Source organism: Canis lupus, chromosome 6 (genome assembly GCF_011100685.1).
Source record: "Canis lupus familiaris isolate Mischka breed German Shepherd chromosome 6, alternate assembly UU_Cfam_GSD_1.0, whole genome shotgun sequence".
Lineage (NCBI taxonomy): Eukaryota > Metazoa > Chordata > Mammalia > Carnivora > Canidae > Canis > Canis lupus.
The window spans coordinates 27,002,344-27,021,813 of record NC_049227.1 but is presented as its reverse complement, the minus strand read 5'-3'; the positions used below and the strand labels follow the sequence as shown (position 1 = coordinate 27,021,813).

At 48.6% G+C, this 19,470-nt stretch overlaps 1 protein-coding gene and 1 long non-coding RNA gene across 2 annotated transcripts in view; one reads left to right on the top strand and one right to left on the bottom strand.

The window, feature by feature from the left end:
- Nucleotides 1-19,470, top strand: part of XYLT1 (xylosyltransferase 1) — a 304,358-nt gene that overhangs the window by 275,623 nt on the left and 9,265 nt on the right. The window contains 4 exon segments of the mRNA NM_001008718.1: nucleotides 901-1,117; nucleotides 4,505-4,681; nucleotides 9,521-9,783; nucleotides 16,228-16,429. Of these exon segments, the coding sequence (NP_001008718.1) occupies nucleotides 901-1,117; nucleotides 4,505-4,681; nucleotides 9,521-9,783; nucleotides 16,228-16,429 (859 nt within the window).
- Nucleotides 17,553-19,470, bottom strand: part of LOC102154816 — a 393,058-nt gene continuing 391,140 nt past the window's right edge. Inside the window, exon 10 of the long non-coding RNA XR_005360886.1 lies at nucleotides 17,553-18,780. This is a non-coding gene — a long non-coding RNA (uncharacterized LOC102154816). The remainder of the gene's footprint in view (nucleotides 18,781-19,470) is intronic.

Sequence of the window (19,470 nt, the reverse complement as noted above, 5' to 3'; positions counted from 1 at the left end):
TGCCTTACAAATCCCAAATATGCATATATACATATGTGTGTATGTATGTATTTATATATACACACACACTCTCTATAGAGCAGGAGTTATTAATCTGGGGTTCGTGGATAGAATTCAAGGATTCCATAACTATAGCTGGGAAGAAAACTATCTTTGCTTTCACTAAAGTCTAATTAAAATCCAGCTAAGTGTACATAACATACCACAACAGTATGAGCAGTAACTGTTAGGAATCACAAATTTTTGTATCACATTTTGGTTAATGCATATACCTCTAAGTATCATTTATGGTCACCTCTTCTGCAAAATTACAGTAGTTATTAGACCTGCCACAAGATCATATTATCTTATGTGTTTAAAAAAAACGTACATAATTATCATAAATTTGATGTTTAAAAAAATATTTTGTGAATATAATGTGTGAGCCAAATGCGTGAGAATAAAAACGCACAAATTCCTAGATCATAACTTCAGTGGTTTAAAAGATATTTTGTAATCCTACATACTTGGAGGTATGCCTTTAAGAGCATTATTCCGAGACAAGCATCCAGAGGCTGTATTCACCAAACTGCCAAGGCATTCATGGCATGAAAAGGTGATTTCCAAAAGTCCTGTAAAGGAGGAAATAGATATAGCATGTGATCATTGCCGTCTACTTGGGCTGAACACTCTAAGCTTTAGGGTCCTTAGCTACATAATGGACATAATGGCAGTGCCTGCCTCACAGGGATATAGTGACCTGCCTCACTTCTGAAGATCAAGTGACAAACACACAGAGCCTGTCCAGGCTCAATACCTGGCACACAGTAAGCACCCGGTACATGCTTTTATTGCCGTGATTGTGCTATTTCATTTGGATTCTGTGCACCTTTGGGCTAACGGCAATCTTGTCTCTCCCAGGTTCATCCGAAAGCAGGGTCTGGACCGGCTCTTCCTGGAGTGTGATGCCCACATGTGGCGCCTGGGGGACCGGCGAATCCCAGAGGGCATCGCTGTGGATGGAGGCTCAGATTGGTTCCTGCTGAACCGGAAGTTTGTGGAGTATGTGACATTCTCCACAGATGATCTGGTGACCAAGATGAAGCAGTTTTACTCCTACACCCTACTTCCTGCTGAGGTGAGTGTCTAGGAAAAAGTCCCTGAGCAGGGTGAGAGCTGGCTCTAGCGTTCAGAGCAAAAGCAGAAGTTGAATTCTTGCTGAAGGTTTGGCACAGTGGTGCTGAGTCCAGTTATGTAGCCTTCTACCCATCCAGATGAAGATGGAGAACTACATTGGCCACCATGGCCCTTGCTGTCACGGCAGGCCCGCAGTCTCCCTGCAGTCTGCATGGAGGGTGTATGGAATAGACAGACACATGACACTGCCACTTGCAGTCCACACGGCATCTTTGTGCAAAGTAGAAAAGACAGTCCTTCCTCAAAACACTTGGCTCCCATTCGTCATAAAAATCATCATGATATACTGATTTTGTTAGAACAGGACACTTCACTGCCATTTTCCAGAAAACTTTTATTTAAAAAAACCAGAAACCTCTCATACCTACCATGTTGATGGTGCCCCACCAGGATTGTGCAGTGTGTAACCCTTGCAACTGTATATGCTGGCTTTTTCAGGACCTACCCACAGCCATGTTTGACAGATCTTCCACGGTCACCAATCCTGTAATAACTACTTTTTCAGCATGAAGAATACCTTTCCTAATTTTGAGTATTTTTCTATCATTCCCTGACAGATAGGCAGCAGTGTTGGCCTCATCATTCACAATGGAAATTCCAATGATCCCAAAGACAGAGAGCCAGGGCTTCTGCTGGACCTGTACCAGCCCCCACACTGACAGCCCCTGGGACTCATTTCCTGATGGCTTTTAGGAGCATTTAAAAAGCTCCAGGGAGGCTGTCTCACTTTTCAGGCCTCAGTATGGGGAAGGTGTCTTAGTTAAGACAGCTATAACAAAGCACAACAGATTAGGTGGGTTATAAACAATAAAAATGTACTTCCCACAGTTCTGAAGGCTGGGAGCCTGAGATCTGGGTGCGAGAATGGTCAGGGTTCTAGTGAGGGTCCTCTTCCAGGCTGCAGATTGCATAGCGACCATTCTTGTGCTCGCATGCTAGAAGGAACAAGGTGGATCCCCTTTTGTCAGGGCACTAATCCCATTCATGAGGGTTCCACCCTCCTAATCTAATGACATCCCAAAGACCCCCACCTCCCAACACCATCACACTGAGGGGCTAGGATTTCAACCTACAAATTTTGGAGGAGACACAACAAACATGCAGTCCATCGCAGAAGCCCAGCTGCGTAAGGTTCCAGACCGCTCTGAAACCATACCGGGCTCCATCTGGAAGTGGATGGGGACTCAGTTCTGAAATGTTGCCACTATGAGCCATGAGCCTTCTTCTCAGACCTGCACTGAGGGGTTCTGCATTCAGCTCCCTCACCTCCCAGTCACTTTCATCCTAATTTCTGATCTCACAGAACTCCAGAAGTGGTTCCACTTCTCTAGAGCCCGGGACACCTCTTGTGAGTGATCTACTACCATTTCTTCCTGGCGGTACCCCAGGCCCAGGCTGTGTTTCTAGGCCAGACCAGAAAACATACCCCATTTGATGGCTCTCGCATCCCTCACCAGCATCTGGGGCAGTGCCAAGCTGATAGGGCTGACTGCCCATGTCACTCCAGAAGGATGATGGGCTTCTCCTTACCGTGCCAGGTTTTACTATTCTGCACACACATTAGGTAATCAGCTTTTAATCCTATTTCAGCGAAAATCACCTTTTCTCTCAATGCTGATAACCTCCTCATCCATTATCTTATGAGGAATATCTGTATCATTATGAAAGGACACAGGGCAATTGGTAATTGGGAATTTTTCCCCACTGCTTGATGGAGAATATGTGCTTCTATGGGCTTGTAGACAATTCAAGCTTAAAACCCAGGTTCATGGGCATATGTCATTTAGCAGCCAGGAAGAGCAGCTGGGGGTGGTGGATGGGGGCTCGTTTTGCCCATCTACCCACTGAAATGAGACTTGTTTGGGGCCCCTGGTTGTTTTAATCAAGATGCCCATACTGATGCTGGTATGTCTTCCTCACCCCTGCCCCAGTACACACAGGCACTTTACACTTCACAGCCCTGCCTTGCCCTCCCTTTCCCCAGACTGCCACCAGGAAACCACTTTAGAATAAATCTAAAGAAGATGTGGTCTATATATACAACGGAATATTACTCAGTCATTAGAAATGACGAATACCCACCATTTGCCTCGACGTGGATGGAACTGGAGGGTATTATGCTGAGTGAAGTAAGTCAGTCAGAGAAGGACAAACATTATATGGTCTCATTCATTCGGGGAATATAAAAAACAGTGAAAGGGATTAAAGGGGAAAGGAGAGAAAATGAGTGAAAATATCAGTGAGGGTGACATAACGTGAGAGACTCCTAACTCTGAGAAACCAAAAAGGGATAGTGGAAGGGGAGGCGGGCAGGGGATGGGGTGACTGGATGACAGGCACTGAGGGGGGCACTTGATGGGATGAGCACTGGGTGTTATATGTCAGCAAATCGAACTCCAATTAAAAAATATACAAAAAAAGAATAAATCTAAAGGCTGAGCTATAAATTCATTGCAGAAAGACCATGTATCCCCTAACAGCTTCCCCTAGGGAGCAGATAGCAGGGGAGCATGTATCTGCCTGGTATCTGGGGTTGTTATAAAACAGTGTCCAAATAGAAGTCTATCTGTCTGTCTCTCTCTGGAAGTCTTTCAGAAGCGGTAACCATATCTCGCCTCTCTGGGCTCTGTCTCCACTCTCAGCATTGCTGCTTTCTCACATTCCTAGGAGAGGCAGGTCAAGAGTTTTAGGATTAGCAGAGACCGATGGAGCCTGGTTCAGCACCACGGACAGCGCACAGCCCCAGCCCGCCCCTCCCTGCGTTGTCCTCTGGCTCCCATGGCTGAGGCAGGAGGGGTGCCAGGCACACCAGTCAGCCCTGGGACGGGTACATCCGGGAACCTGGCTTCCTTTAGCCAGGGATGAAATTCCAGAGCATCAGTCTTTGTTCTCAAGCTACCTCAGACTGGAATCCCTTTGCTTTCGGATCTGGCCATTTTGCAAAGCACTTGCCCTTCTGGCCCAGGGTTTTCTGGAAAACTGTCACCACATTTCCTCTGGTTCCCATGTGTTGACATAACCTGAGGGATTTTTTTCCTCTCTGCCAGGCAGACAGAAGATGTCCTGAGTGATAGGAAACATCTTGAGATCAGATTGTAGACTGCTGGGGAAAGACAATTTAGAGAAACGCTCAGGGCGTTAGACTTCCAAGCAGAATTAAGCCACTCTGGACAAAACCTCCCGTGTGCCCTGAGCTGGACCAGGACGGGCGGCCGACCCCCCTTTGCAGAGGGAACCAAGGAGTCTCTGAGAGAGTTCCCACACAGTCACAGGGTTTGGGGGAGGGAGGCTGGAGGAGGTCTCAGGCCGGTCCCTCTCTCCCCTGCAGTCCTTCTTCCACACAGTCCTGGAGAACAGCCCCCACTGCGACACCATGGTAGACAACAACCTGCGCATCACCAACTGGAACCGGAAGCTGGGCTGCAAGTGCCAGTACAAGCACATCGTGGACTGGTGCGGCTGCTCGCCCAATGACTTCAAGCCACAGGACTTCCACCGCTTCCAGGTGAGCCTGCCCGGCCTCAGATGCCGGCCGAGGAATCTTGTCCTGCAGTTGGCAGCCCTGGCTCCAGTAGTGACAGTGACAACATGAGCAGCAGCCACCATTCATTGGCCACTTTCCCCATATGCCAGAAGGATTCTGGCCATTTTCCCTGTATTAACTCATGAGCTGCACCCCCCCGCCCCCCCGCACATCAACCTTATAAGATAGATAAGCACATAGGGATAGTATTACTGTTATTCTGTTTTAGAGATAGAGAAACTGAGGCATAGAAAGGTCAAAAACAGGCCAGTGTATGTTTCTATGTCCATTTCTCTGTATTGCCTTTCTTTATTTTTTTTTTGAAGATTTTATTTATTTATATGAGACACACAGAGAGAGAGTCAGAGACACAGGCAGAGGGAGAAGCAGGCTCCCTGTGGGCAGCCCAATGTGGGACTCAATCCCAGGACCTCAGGATCACACCCTGAGCTGAAGGGAGACGCTCAACCACTGAGCCACTCAGGCATCCCTGTACTGCCTTTCAAGAAATCCCCTGAAGTGTGTGTTAAAAATATATTTCTGGGTGCAAAGTTGAGCATAGCTAGAGCAGAGTTTCTCCACCTCAGCACTCTTAACATTGTGGCTGGGTCATTCCCTGCTGTGGGTGGAGGGGGGTAGGCGCTGTCCTGCCCATCGTTGGCGGTTCAGCAGCACCCCTGGGTTCCGGCCTCTCGCTCTGGTGTCACACTCCCATCCTGACAGCCAGAAATGTCTTCAGACATCGCCAGATGTCCTCGGAGGGCAAACTTTCCCTCTCTGGCGAGGTCCAGGACTTTTATTTTAGCATGCCACACTGGAAAATTCTGAGGAGCTGCCAGGTCTGGAAGACCATGCTCGGTGAACCTGAAGGAGGAAGGAAGGAAGGACATCTGGATCTCCCCTCCACCCCAGAGAGAGGAGTGGGAGAAGCATCCCTGCACCGCCTAGCAGGTCATGGTTCTGGGGAGAACAGAGGCAAGGGGCGAGCAGTGCTCCCTCTGCTTCCATGAGCCCCAAGGATGCCTGGGTTCCCAGACCTGTTGAGGTGTGAGCACCCCTCCTGCTCCTTCTCGGCCAGCGGCCTGAAAATCTTCCTCTCTCCCCCTCACTGTACCCTGGACCCTACTGCTGAGAGCACAGGCGGTGCCACAAGGTGGTTAAATACGTCACTCTGAGGTCACTAGAGCCACCACGTGGAGATGGTTTGCTTCCTCCCCAGCCACTAACCCAGAGGGTGGGTGGGAGCAGCAGTGCAGGTCAATAACCTAGGCTAAGGTGCCCCCCTCGGACTCACCCTGGCACATAACAAAACTGTCCAGGGGAGGGCATGGGCCACCCAAATGGAGCCTCCAGTCTCTTAGCCTGGCTCCTTAGTGTGCGGTCCACAGACCATGAGCATCACCAGGGAGCTTATTAGAAGTACAGACTCTCAGCTGTTCCAGACATGCTGGGTCAGAATCTGCATAGAAATAAGATTCCCCAGGTGACGGGGAGCCTATTTATGCTTAAGAAGCACAAGGGTAGGGAGATCTGTTCCATCCCAGGCTCTCTGCAGGGCCCTCTGTGAGTGTCAGCTTCCCTGAGGCAGGCATCATCTCCATTGTGCAGATGGGGAAACTGAGGCACAGAGCAGCTAACCTTCTTGTCCTTGGACACACAGTGGGGTGGTAGGGCCTGGGGGTCCCTCCCAGGTGCTTCCAGTTGCAGACCTGGGCTTTTTCTGCCAGGCCCCACTGCCACCCTGGTTTTGTGCCTACACAGGTGCAGAGCACACAGTGGATTTCATCTCGTTATTCAGGTTCCCTCAAGGTGCCCCCTAACGTCTTTCACCCCTGTAGGTGGTTGCTGCAATAAGTATTTTTTCAGGCCTGTATTTGGTGGCAGATTAAGAGCTACCCAGGGACCTCCTCAAAGCCATGTTAATTTAGGTATGAACTTGGGTGACATTTAACTCCTTTGTCCATGCAGAAAGGATCTGCTGAGCAGAAAGAGGGCTTCGGGGGAATATATGACCTATTCAAAAGGAAAAACGGGAAAGATTCCCACTTTTGCAGAGGACCAACTGTTGCCCTCGATGCAAAGGACCTTCATCATTTAGAGCAAGTAGCCGTGGCAGTTCTTGGGAGCGCTGCCCCTCACGGGCTCCTCCTTTGGGTGGCAGCCTTTGCATTGCAGCCCCAAGTCTCCCAGGGACACCGTGGTCTCTGGTAGAGACAGGCTAACATAGAGACCTCGCACGTGCTCACAGCTATTCTTTTCACAGTAAACAAAGATCAAGAACATCCCCCAACATCTAGACTCAAGAAACTGCTGTCTGTCGGGAACTCAGAGTTCTTGTTCGAAGAAGAGTGGTAAATATAGAAACATGCCCTTTTGGAAGATCCAGCTGCGAATAAAGAATCACAAGCAGAGAAAGGAGACTGCCTGGCCCCTGAGTCTAGTTCTAGAAGCCCCTTGTTGCAGGCTTCAGGGGGTAGTGACAATAGTCACCTAACAATAGCAGATGACACTATGTGCCAGGCTCTCTGATAAGTACCTATATTATTATACCCATTTTAAGGATGAGGAAGCTGAGGCCTTGGGTGATTTGCCCAAAGACCTACATAGCTAGAAAGTAGCAGAGTCAGGATTTGAACCCAAGTAGTCTGACTCTTTAGCGGTGCCATAAGGGAACCAAACTGACCTTTGACCACAGAGAGGGCCAGAATATTATTAAATGTTATCCATAAACCACCACAGGGTTCATGAAGCAGGGAAGCTAGAGGGTATTCAGAATGATACCAAGGATGTTTGTTTTCGGGGGCTTCCAGTTTACTCAGCAGCTCAGTCCTAAAATGATGCAGTAGAAAGAGACTGGGCTTGAGAGTCATCTGAGCTGGGTTTGAATCCTGCAGATGTGTGAGTGCATATACATCACTTCCCCTTCCTGAGCTCGGTTCCCTTATATGTAAAACAAGAGTCATAATGCCTGCTTTGCAGAGCTGATGGAAGAATTTGAGGTGGTGACATGAACGCAGTGCTAAGCTGAGAATACGTGCTCAGTGGTTTTTACTGTCATTAGCGCTGCTGTTAATCCACTGCAGTGGAAACAGTGCCAGACCCAGCTTAAGGTCAGTAATCACGCTAGACGGGAGGGGCTGTGCTTCCAGTTGTTTCTGTAGCCCTGGACCAGGGGTCCACAAACTACTGCCCCTGGGCCAAATCCAGCCCCCTGCCCGCTTTTGTAAATAAAGATTTTTGGAAAACAGCCACACCCGTTCTTTTACCACGGCTGCATCTACTACGTGGCTGCTTTCACATCACCACAGCCTAGCCGAGTAGTTGCAGAGCTGGAAATTACTATTATGCAGCCCTTTGCGGGTCCCCACCCAGGCATGAGTATAAGACTTGGTATGTAACAGGGCGCTCAGAATATTATTTCTTCATCCTGACTCTGCCATTTCCTTGCTGTGTGACCTTAGATAAGTCCCTTTCCCTCTCTGGGCCTCCATTTCCTTGAAAACTTGGTTTACGAAAGTGGTCTTCAGCTGCATCATGATCACCTGGGAAACTTTTTTTGGACGCAGATTCCTAAAACTCACATCTCAGAGATGTTGACTCTGTAGTTCTGGGGGAGGACTCCAGAATCTGAATCTTTCCCCCGCCACCCAGAGAGGAGTGGGGGAGGGGCAGAGGGAGGAGGAGAGAGACCCTCTTTTCTTTTTTTAAAGATTTTTATTATTTATTTATTCATGAGAGAAGGGAGAGAGAGAGAGAGAGGCAGAGACACAGGCAGAGGGAGAAGCAGGCTCCACGTAGGGAGCCCGATGCGGGACTCGATCCCGGGACTCCAGGATCACGCCCTGGGCTGAAGGCAGCGTTAAACCGCTGAGCCACCCAAGCATCCCAGAGAGAGACCCTCTTAAAGCAGGCTCTGCACTCAATGCAGAGCCCAACACAGGGCTCGATCTCACCACCCTGAGATCACGACCTGAGCCAAAGTCAAGAGTCAGACGCTTAACCGACTGAGCCTCCCAGTCGCCCCCAGAATCTGATTTTTTTTTTTTTCCAGAATCTTTCAACTTTTAAAGCTATTCAGTTGGTGGTGGTGTGCAGCCCCGGTTCAGGTGTTATATCCTCTACAAACCTTAGTGAAGGCATCCCCTCAAATCCCACTAAGAATGCAGTTCCTGAACCCCACTGGCAGAGATTCTCACAGTACATCTGGGTTCCTTGTGCGTCTGCCAATTGCGGCAGTGCCCAGGAGGCAACAGGGGTGGGTGTGAGTGGGGGGGCACTGAGGTGACCAGGGGGATCCATGCCCCTCTAAAGAGACAGCTGCCCTTCAACTCTGGCCAGTCATTGCCTTGTGGAAACACGGGCCTGGGGTTCCAAGTCTATTTCTGTTTAAAGGGAAGCCAAAAGTTGTTGCTGTGAACTCTTGTACTTTTTAAGCGTTGCCAGCTAATTCAATTTTAAAGCACCCTGCTGGACAACTGGAATATATCTGTAAGCTGTATTTGCCCTGGACCTCCAGCTAAATGATTTCTGCCATCCATCTCGGCCACAAACATCTGGGAGGTAATTTATTTACCAGACATTTAAATGATGCGTACTATGTGCCCACCATTGCTGTAAATGCTCTACAAATATTAACCCATTCAGTCCTGACACACTTCTTACTACCTCCAGCTTACAGACAAAGGAAACTGAGGGCAGAGAGCTTAGGAAGTGTCGGAGCTGGGATTGGGATCCGGACAGGCTGGCTGCAGAGCCCTGTTCCCCAGACCCCTCCTCCCGCCCCGCTTGTTGACATTCCTCTTCTTATCCTCCTGAGCACAGCAGACAGCCAGGCCCACCTTCTTTGCCCGAAAATTTGAAGCCGTGGTGAATCAGGAAATCATCGGGCAGCTGGACTACTACCTGTATGGGAATTACCCTGCGGGCACCCCGGGCCTCCGCTCCTACTGGGAGAACGTGTACGATGAGCCAGATGGCATCCACAGCCTGAGCGACGTGGCGCTCACCTTGTATCACTCTTTCGCCCGCCTGGGCCTCCGCAGGGCCGAGTCCTCGCTGCACGTGGAGACGGGGAACAGCTGCAGGTGAGCCTGCGGAGTGGGAAGTGGGGGACAGTGGGAGGGGGTGGGGGGGCCCTCTTCAGGATCCGCACGCTTTTCCCTGTCTCTGCTTCCCTGTCTCTGCTGACCTCAAAGGCATCCGAACTGGGACTGAGCCTTTGGCTCAGGTCGTGATCCCCTGGGGTCCTGGGATCCAGTCCCACATTGGACTCCCTGCATGGAGCCTGCTTCTCCCTCTGCCTATGTCTCTGCCTCTCTCTCTCTGTGTGTGTGTGTGTCTCTCTCATGAATAAATAAATAAAATCTTTAAAAAAAAAAAAAAAGTCGGGGATCCCTGGGTGGCGCAGCGGTTTGGCGCCTGCCTTTGGCCCAGGGCACGATCCTGGAGACCCGGGATCGAACCCACGTCGGGCTCCCGGTGCATGGAGCCTGCTTTTCCCTCTGCCTGTGTCTCTGCCTCTCTCTCTCACTGTGTGCCTATCATAAATAAATAATAAAAAAATTTAAAAAAAAAAAAAAAAAGTCATCCAAACCCATCCCAGTGGCCAGATCTCATCTGCTCTAAGACACGATCACACTACTACTTTTTCAGAACACCATGTCTACTGTTTACCTGATTATTTCCTGGCAGTGCTCTTGTTCTTGATGCTAAGTTCTGTGTCTCTTATAAGGAAGCTTTATGCCCCCATGTTAAGTAGTTGTGTTTGCCTTTGCCTTAGGTGTGAAAATACAGAACTTTTGTTTGTTTAATTTTTCTTACAGAAAATGTCAAGTATATACGAAATAGAAGAGTGTAGCCCCATGCCCCCATTACCCACCTCGAGCGATTTCTCGCTCGGGGGCCAAGGCGTTTTCCTCTTTGCTTTTGCCTGCTGACCCCTCCTCCCAGATCAATTTGAATGAAGCACGGCCCATACTTATAGCATCTGAGCCATAAGTATTTTAATATGTTATCTCTGAAAAATAAAGAGTCCTTCTTAAAACACAACCCTACTGTTGTTGGCACACTTAAAAATATAACCAAAAATGTTAAAATGTGGACCTATGATTTAAGACGTTCGGGTATCCCTTAGAATCATCTCACCTACCACTAGCAGGTACCAGATGACACTTCAGGAGAGAGTGTTCTAGAATATGTGAAAAGAAGAGGGGGAAGGAAGTAGGAGAATGATTCACCATCATCCCCTCCTCCTGCCTTCCCTAAGCCAACCAGCCCTGTCATTTTGTGTGCCTTTTCTTCCCTACCAGCAATGTGCATTGCAGATATTTACATAATTGCAATAAGATTTTGAAGTCCTGTTTCTTTTTCATTTGACGTTATGATATTAGCCCCCTCTTCCCCATGCTGCTCTGCGGCTTCCCTAATGATAATGATCCTCGTTAATGCCCGCAAGGATTCCATTGAGTAGAAATTCCAGAGTTTGCCTAATCCAGTCCTTTCCTGTTGCATTGTCAGTAATGGACCATTGTAAATAATGTTCTGATGACTATCTTTATCTTTGTGCAGAAAGCCTCTTTTTTTTTCCCCGTTCCCTTTTCTGATTATTTCCTGAGGATGGATTCCCAGAAGTGCCTCTAATCACTCTCTTTCTCTTTCTTGTTCTCCTCCTCATCCTACCTCCCCCTTTGAACTACAAAGAGAAAACCTTTTTTTTTTTTTTTTTAAACCACTATCTGTCTACACTGAGGCCTCCCCTAGTGTCCCTCCTTGCCCTACTCTTCCCTCTCCTGGGGAGTGTAAGAAGAAGAAGAGAAACCATTTTGTTACCTAAAAGCCTGAAAACATGGCACAGTGTGTGCCCGGTGCATAGCTGGCTGGGCATCTGCAAGGCTGCATCAAGTTGGCTTCCATTCATTCTCTCCTCCTCCTAGCCTCAGACTTCTCTCTTCTCTCCAGGCAAGTTCTAGTCTGGTTTGAAGGGAGACTGGGGTGGGTTGGGAACCCAGGACTGGATTTACTCTCTGTTGACCTTGGACAAGCCATTAACCTCTCTGTGCCTCAGTTTCCTCATCTGTAAGATGGGTGCAGTAATAATAAGCCTCGTAGCCTAAAGTGGTGTGAGTTTTAATGGAGACCATCTTCAAACACTGCCTTATGAGTTCTCTATTACTGTTATTATCATCCCTGTTTTAACAGCGTTTTACATGCTAAGTGCTCAGCAAGTGTGCATGTCAGTGTGGATGTCTCCGTTGTTATGACCATGAAGCTGCCACAAGCAGTCAACAGTGAGCCTGGTGTGGGAGCTGCACGCTCATGCTCCCTAACGTAATGGGTGGTATGGACTGCTCCTTGACTGTCTGTGTTTCCCTTTGCTCGGTGCCCTTCCCTGTGCAGCCCACCCTTTCCGTAGTCTTTGAGGGTCAGCTCCAGTGCCACATCCTCTGCAAAGCAATTCAGGGGCTTCCCTGAGAGTCTGTCCACCCCAAGCTGAAAGTAGCTCAGACTTCCCTCCATCACTCCCCTGGCTGGTAGCTGTGGTACCAGGGGTCAAGGTCATCTGCAAGTCTTTCTCCTCCTGCTAGTCTGGGACAGAATCCTTGTCCATGGAGCCACTGCATGCATCCCTGTGGTAACGCAGTGCCTGATGCCTGGGAGGTGAATGTTTTCCAAGAATAGTTTTAGCCCCAGACTTCATGGAATTTATGAGGTAAATGACAACATACGAAATTCCAAAAGACATCCTCAATTTATTTAGGGTTGTTGAAATTTTCTCCTGGTATTTGTTTTGGGATTAAACAAGCCATCAAGTTGCCTGGGGCCTGGAATCCTTTGGCTTATACCTCATTTTTTATTATAATAGAACCATTGTGCCTTGCTGTGGGCAAAGCGGATATATTTATGGATATGCGCCTACAAAGAAATCAGGACAAAGGACCCTTATCCCAAAAGGCAAAAGAGAGTGAATTCCTGCCCGTGGGGTGTCTGGGGAAATAGCAAGTGAAAACTTTATTTCAGGAGTCTCATTTCCTCTGGGCATTTCATGCAAATTGTCTTTCCAGTCTATAGTATAACCTTTCATAAAAATAATGTTTATTGATTTTTTTTCCTCGTTATAAAGTAACACATGTTCAGTGCAGAAATTTTCAAAATGGCAGACTGAGAGAACAACAACAAAAAAAATCAAGTTGGTTTTTGAGCCACCATCCAGAGATAAAAGCTATCAGTATTTTAATACAGGCACTCAAATTCAAATGCTCTACCGGGCCAGGCAGGTAGCAGGTGTGACTGCTGTGGGCTCACCTGACCATGCCAGTCTGGAGCCCCTGTGGGCCCTGGTACTATGCCCCAGTACATTCTTGCCCTAAGGGAATCGTAGAATTGAAGCTCCTAATTTTTCAAGAGAAACTAGAAATCCAGATTTTTGTGTAAATCTTATTTTTTCTGTACCTACCTTACTTAAGTAAGAAAAACACCTTTGGGCCAAGTGGGTGCATCTGTGATGGCCTTTAGGTTATATTGTATTATATCTAATTAAAACTACCTCTCATCTTAATTTTAATTGCTTAAGTCTATAGTCAAGAGGAGGTATCAGAGGACTTTGCATTCAGTCCTGGGTTACATGTACCCTAGATGCACTTTAGAAGCAAAAGGTCCAAGAGAACATCCTTCTAGAATTTTCACCCAATCATCATGTATTGATTGAGCATCTGCCATGTGTCAGGCTCTGTTAGGCACTCTGCTGGGACCCAGACAGACCAGGCCCCTGAGTTCAAGGCTTTCCCATTCTTGTGAAAAGATGTAGTACCTAAACACTTGTAAGGAGAAACAAAAGATCAATAAGAGTAAAGGCTCTGCTGAGGATGAAGGCAAAATCACATGGTAGCAATGAGTTGGTGACTTGAGATTCACTGGTCAAGGAAGCACTCTCTGAGGTGGTAACATTTATGCAGAATGATAATACAGAGCCAGACATGCAATGTAAAAGGAGAAGAGCATCCCCAGCAAAAGCAATATCCTGTGCAAAAGCCCTAAGGTAGAAATGAGTTTTTAGCCTATTCCAGAATCCAAAGTAAAACCCGTGTGGCTAAAAGGTAGGGGGTTGGGACAAAAGGAAACAAAATGAGGCTAAAGAGGTAGGGCTTTGTAGACCAGGTGGGGCATTTCAATTTTATCACAGGCATTAAGCAAACCGCTTGTGGTGTTGAAGCAGTGGGCAATGGATATGGCTACTTAGGACTAGGTTACAGTGAACAAAGTAGGAGGGGACAAGTAAAGAGGCTCCTGGAAGGGTCCAGGGTAAGGCACGATGATGGCTTAGACTAGGATGCTGGCAATGCATAAGGAGAAGAGAGGCTGGGTTCAGGTGGGGACAACAAAATTTCTTGACAGAAGGTGAAGGAAAGCAAGCCACCAAAGACCAACTCCTGGATTTCTAGAATGCTTGACCTTGGCTCACTTACTTGACCCCTTAGCAGCCCCCAATACAGCAGACCACTCCCTTCTGGAACCATTTTATTGTTGTGACTCCCGTGACAAGCTTTCCTGCTGTTCGCCACCTTCATTGACCCCAGCCACCTTACAGAACCAACATTCATGGAGCATATGTTGCAACGATGCTGTGTAACCAGCCCCAAATCACTGTTTTGCAATGATAAGTGTTGACATGGTGCTCAAGTTGGTGGGTCAGCAGGGCAGCTTTCCTAGCCTCAGCTGGCATCTCTCCTGCGTCTGCAGCCAGCTGCAGGTCAGGAGGGGGCCTCTGTTGTTCTCAGCAGAGAATCGTCGCCAGATCTAGGAGGGCTTCTGCTGGGACAACTGGGGGTGCTCTGCTCCGAGCACCTCGTCCTCCAGCAGGCTAGCTCAGGCATGCTCACATGGTGGTCATAAAAGAGCAAGAAAGGCAAGTAGAAATGTGCTCGACTTCTAGAGGCCCTGGCTCAGGACCAGCATTGCACCCCTTCCACCACATTCTGCCGCCAAAGCAGGTTCAAGAAGGAGAACGAGACTACCTCGGTGGCGCATGGAGACATGTAAAGTCACATGGAAGAGAGCCTGGGGACGGGAGAGGTAAAGAACCAGGGCCAGTAATGCAGGCCGCCACAGGGCCCTTCCACACCTCTACCAACGCGGTCCACAGTCGCACCCGCCACAAGCAGGCACTTAGGCTTAAATCAACTAAAATTATAACTTCAGTTGCTCGGTCACACCAGCCTCATTTCAAGTGCTCAGGAGTCCCAAGGAGTCCCAAGTGGCTGCTCGCTACTGGATCGGACAGCTCGGAGGAAAAGCCTTTCCGTCATGGTAGAAGGTTCTGCAGCACAGTCCGGGGCCACGTGGGTTGCCGGCTTCCAGCATCCAGATCCGAAGTGGGTTTGCGTGAGCCAAGAGTGCCCAGCGAGCAATCCCAAGACAGCCTGGGCTTTTTGTTCTCAGAGCCCGGGGGCATCCGGATGATAACAAGGCAGCGATTTCGGGAGCTGGGTAAACGTGGGAGGAGGGTGGCTTCCCTCACCATTGTAATTGGCCATGAAGACTCCCACTCCTGAATGGAACCAGGGGAAGGCAGGCCAAGGGGGACAGGGATTAGTGGGATGCTATTTCCAAGGGGCCACACATGCCCACTAAGTGCTGTGTGGCTTTCACACTGCAGAAGCCCGCAGCTTTTATTTCATGTGTATGAAGGACAAAGAACTGGGCTGTCTGCAGTCCTCCCGTCTCGGCTCCCTGCCTCCTCGGGGGATCTCTGCTTAGCTTCCCTGCCCCTTTCAGCCAGCGAGACGTTGTATCTTCACAAGTTACCTATTTGTGTGTGTGTGTGTGTGTCTCAGATGGGCAATAATTTTAAGGGTAATACCCAGTGCTGTTGATGAGAAGGACAGTGGGAGCGTAAATCAGTACAACCTTTCTGATAAATAATTGTTAAACATCCAATGATGAACTTGCTCCATGAAATACAGCATTGCAGAGTGGTGTGTGTGTGTGTGTTTGCGCACACACAAAAATCATGTTTTCAGAGACTTTTCAAAGATATCTGATCATCTTGAGAAATAACATGAAGCAAAAGTAGAATGTAACCAGTATATATATATTACAATCCCAAACATGTGATATTTATGCAAATATATGCAGAGAAAATAAGGCTGGAAGGAGATACATCACTGTGGCCTCATTTACACACCGTTGTCCCTTCCTAATACCTCGAACGAGAGGATCAATAAATATCTGTGAACTGACATCCTCTATGGGAGGAAGCATCAAAAGTAATAATTTTTATTTTCTTTATTGTGTTTTTGTACAGTCAGCATGTTTTACATTTATAATCAGCCAAGAAATCGTTCATAGTTACTGGGATCTGAGATTCACAGGAAACAGCTTTCAGGATGCTACAAAGGACCGTGGTCAGCACTGAATAAAACGGGGCCTATTTTAGGGACGGTGACACCACGGTTCATGGCACACTCTGTCACGAGATCACACACCTCTGGCCCTACCCCTTGAGCTCACGTGAGACCGTGTCTATGTTCCAGGTACTACCCGATGGGCCACCCAGCATCTGTCCACCTCTACTTCCTTGCTGACCGCTTCCAGGGCTTTCTGATCAAGCATCACGCTACAAATCTGGCTGTGAGCAAACTTGAGACCCTGGAGACATGGGTGATGCCAAAGAAGGTCTTCAAGATCGCAAGCCCACCCAGTGACTTCGGGAGGCTCCAGTTTTCTGAGGTAAGAGTCCAGACACTGGCACACTTCACGGTCTTTTCCAGCTGCTCTGCTGGGTTCTGTTTGCCAGTCTGACACTTGGGGATGGAAATGGAGGGGAAGAGGACTTGGAGAGCCCAGAAGATAGCACACTCTGGGCTCAGAGAGGATCCTCTGGCCCCAAGCACTGGAGCCACATCTCAAACAGGGTGGGAGGGGAGAGATGGAGGTTGGCCCTAGCAGTGGGCCAAACTGATGACCTGGAGCACTGGTCTGTTTTTTACAGTAGCATCTGTGTTCCTCTTAATTTTTTATCCTAGCCAGTGACTCTCCTGAGTCTCTATTAGTAATAGACCATAACAGACCAGTTTCCTAATGAAGCAATGGCATTAGTCTCCTTTTACAGATTTGGAGAGGTGAGGCCTATGGAGGGCCAAGGATTTTCTCATAGTTCAGAAGTGAAAGAGCTCAAATTGAGCCCAGGTCTCTCTGGCCACAAATTTCATTCTTCAGTGTTTCTGGTTCCCCAGTTCCTAGCATAGGGGTTAATTCAGATCAATCATTGAATGGATGAGTGGATGAATGGGTGGATAGCTGGGAGGGTGGATGGATGGATGGATGGATGGTTGGGAGGGTGGATAAATGGACAGAAGGCTGGACGGATGTATAGAGGATGTATAGATGGAGGGGTAAGTGGGTGGATGGGTGGGAGGGTGGATAGATGGACAGAAGACTGGACGGATGGATAGAGGATGGATAGATGGGAGGGTGGGTGAATGAGTGGATGGATGGGTGGATGGATGGGTGGGTAGGTGGAGCAGTGGATGGATCCATGGGATGCAGTTTTAGTTCTTTTCTTGCCCAGCACTACCCTTGTAGCATCAGCCCTACCTGCAGATCTGGTCTAGCCTCTGCCATTATCACTCTGCTCCCCTCTCACACTTCTGGAGTTTTTGTCACACATGTCAAGCTTATCCTTGCTGCTGGCTTGGTGGGTGCTATTCCTGCTGCCCGGAATACTTTTCCTCACAGTTTCACATAGCTAGCTGCCGTTTTGTTTAGTTTTGTTTTTTTGTTTTTTTGGTCATTCTAATCTAAATCCAAATGGTGTACCCTCCAAGAAGCCCTCCCTGCCCACCCACTTACACCACAAGTGTCCATTCTCCACTTGACATGTACCTATTTTATCATTTTCTTAGCGTTTACTATTCAAAACCATCTTGCTGATTTCTCTGATCACTTGTCGGTTGTCCACGAAAAAGCTGGGACCATGTCCCTGTTGTTCACCACTGTGTTCCACACACATGGCATCTGGAGGTACCAAATCTGATTTCTGAATGGAGCGCACACACTTGGGTGGGGACACTGCAGGACGGGAAACACAATCCAGCTGGGTGAGAGTTGGCCCACCCCTAACTCCAGCACCTGATTTTTGCCTTCCCCATCCCCGCAAGTAGCTAAAAATGCATCCCTGGAGTTTAGTATTGTCCCTGAGTCTGGCTGCTGGGTTAGGGATGAAGAGCCTGGTTTTAGAATACAGAGTATTTTGAAGGGCTGGGGTGGGGGTGGTGCAAGTATCCCACCTGCTTATACTGTCCATGCAGATCCCTTTCCACCTGCCCATGGCCCCACCTGGCCACGCTATGCCCTACAGAGCAGGGTTTCTTGTTAAGCCACCATTTTCAATTAAGGATCCGAATGGATTGGCTGGATTCAAGCTGCCATGGGAGCCGACTCCATAAATTACTAGCATCAGGGGGCAATTAGACATTGCCCCAGTTGGATTCTGCGCTAGGGGCCCAGGCGGCCAATTGAAGACATTAACGTCCCATTAACGAGATGGATGCCTGGTGGCTGGGCTCTCCCTGTTTATCAGCCTGCTGTTGGATAACTGGGCACTTCTGGCAGTGACAAATGAGGTTGGCCACTCTGTGGCTAGTGATTTGTGAGAGTTCCTACCGCAGGGCTGGTAACTTTGATATAAGAACCACCCAGATCTCGCAGAGTAACAGCATGTGATGCAGGGAGCCGTGAATTTTGCAGTTTCTGTTTTTTTTTTTTTTTTCTTCTGGAGTCCTAGTAATTTTTAAAGCAAAAAGTGTCAAATGGGACAAGAAGGAAGGGAAAACTGCAGAGGATCCCTCTCCTGGTGGCACAGCTCCAGGGCACCACTCGGGGCCTGGCTCACAGCAGGTTGCCAGTGTTGCTGAGCCATCAGATGGATTTCTCCACCCCATGGGAGTCCCATGCTGGTGGCTTGCGGAAAAGAGGCTCATTCCTTCAGCAGACAGTCCAAGTGGCTATGGTGTACTAGGTGCAGGAGTGGCTGGAGAGTCCAGGCTCCTTTTGGCACGGAACTGTAGTCAGGTGAGGCAGTCAGCCTACAAGTGAGCAAATAAAGGAACAAAAACATTTCAGCTAATGGCGAGTATTATGAAGAACATAAAACTTAATTCATGTCATTGCTGAGGACTGAAGAGGCCGTTGGGGACTACTTTCAGTGGGATGATTCATTTGGGAAGCTTTTCTAAGGAGGTAACCTTAGAGCTGAAGCCTGGAAAGAGCCAGTGATGGGGAGACATGGAGCAGTGCAAGCAGAGAGAAGAGCATGTGCAAAGGCCCAGAGGCTCCAGGAGGGAGCAGCAAGGCCAGTGTGGCCAGCACACAGTGAGTGAGAGGGAGGGCAGTAGAAGGAAGGTGTCAGAGGGGATGGGACAGATCATGATGGGGACATGAAGGCCCTGGAGAAAAGCTCAGATGGTATTTTCAATGCAGTGAGAGATTTTTAGTGGGTTTGAAGCTGAGCAATGTGGTGAACTTGACCATGGACTTGAATTTGAGTAGTGATCATTGTGTTGTAAGTGTCCATGGACTTGCACAGTGAGTCTGTGAGAAGATCTTGAAGCCCTAGAAGTTGTGACAGCAGCGCGGCCCCCTCTCAGGCAGCCCCAGCTTGGTCGCATGTGAGGGTAGCAGCTAGCCTTCCGCTCCCTCTCCTAGGATTGGAAATTGAGATCCAGCCTCTATGCTCACAGCTGCCCTACAGATCTTCCCTCGGGGTTGTCTTGGTT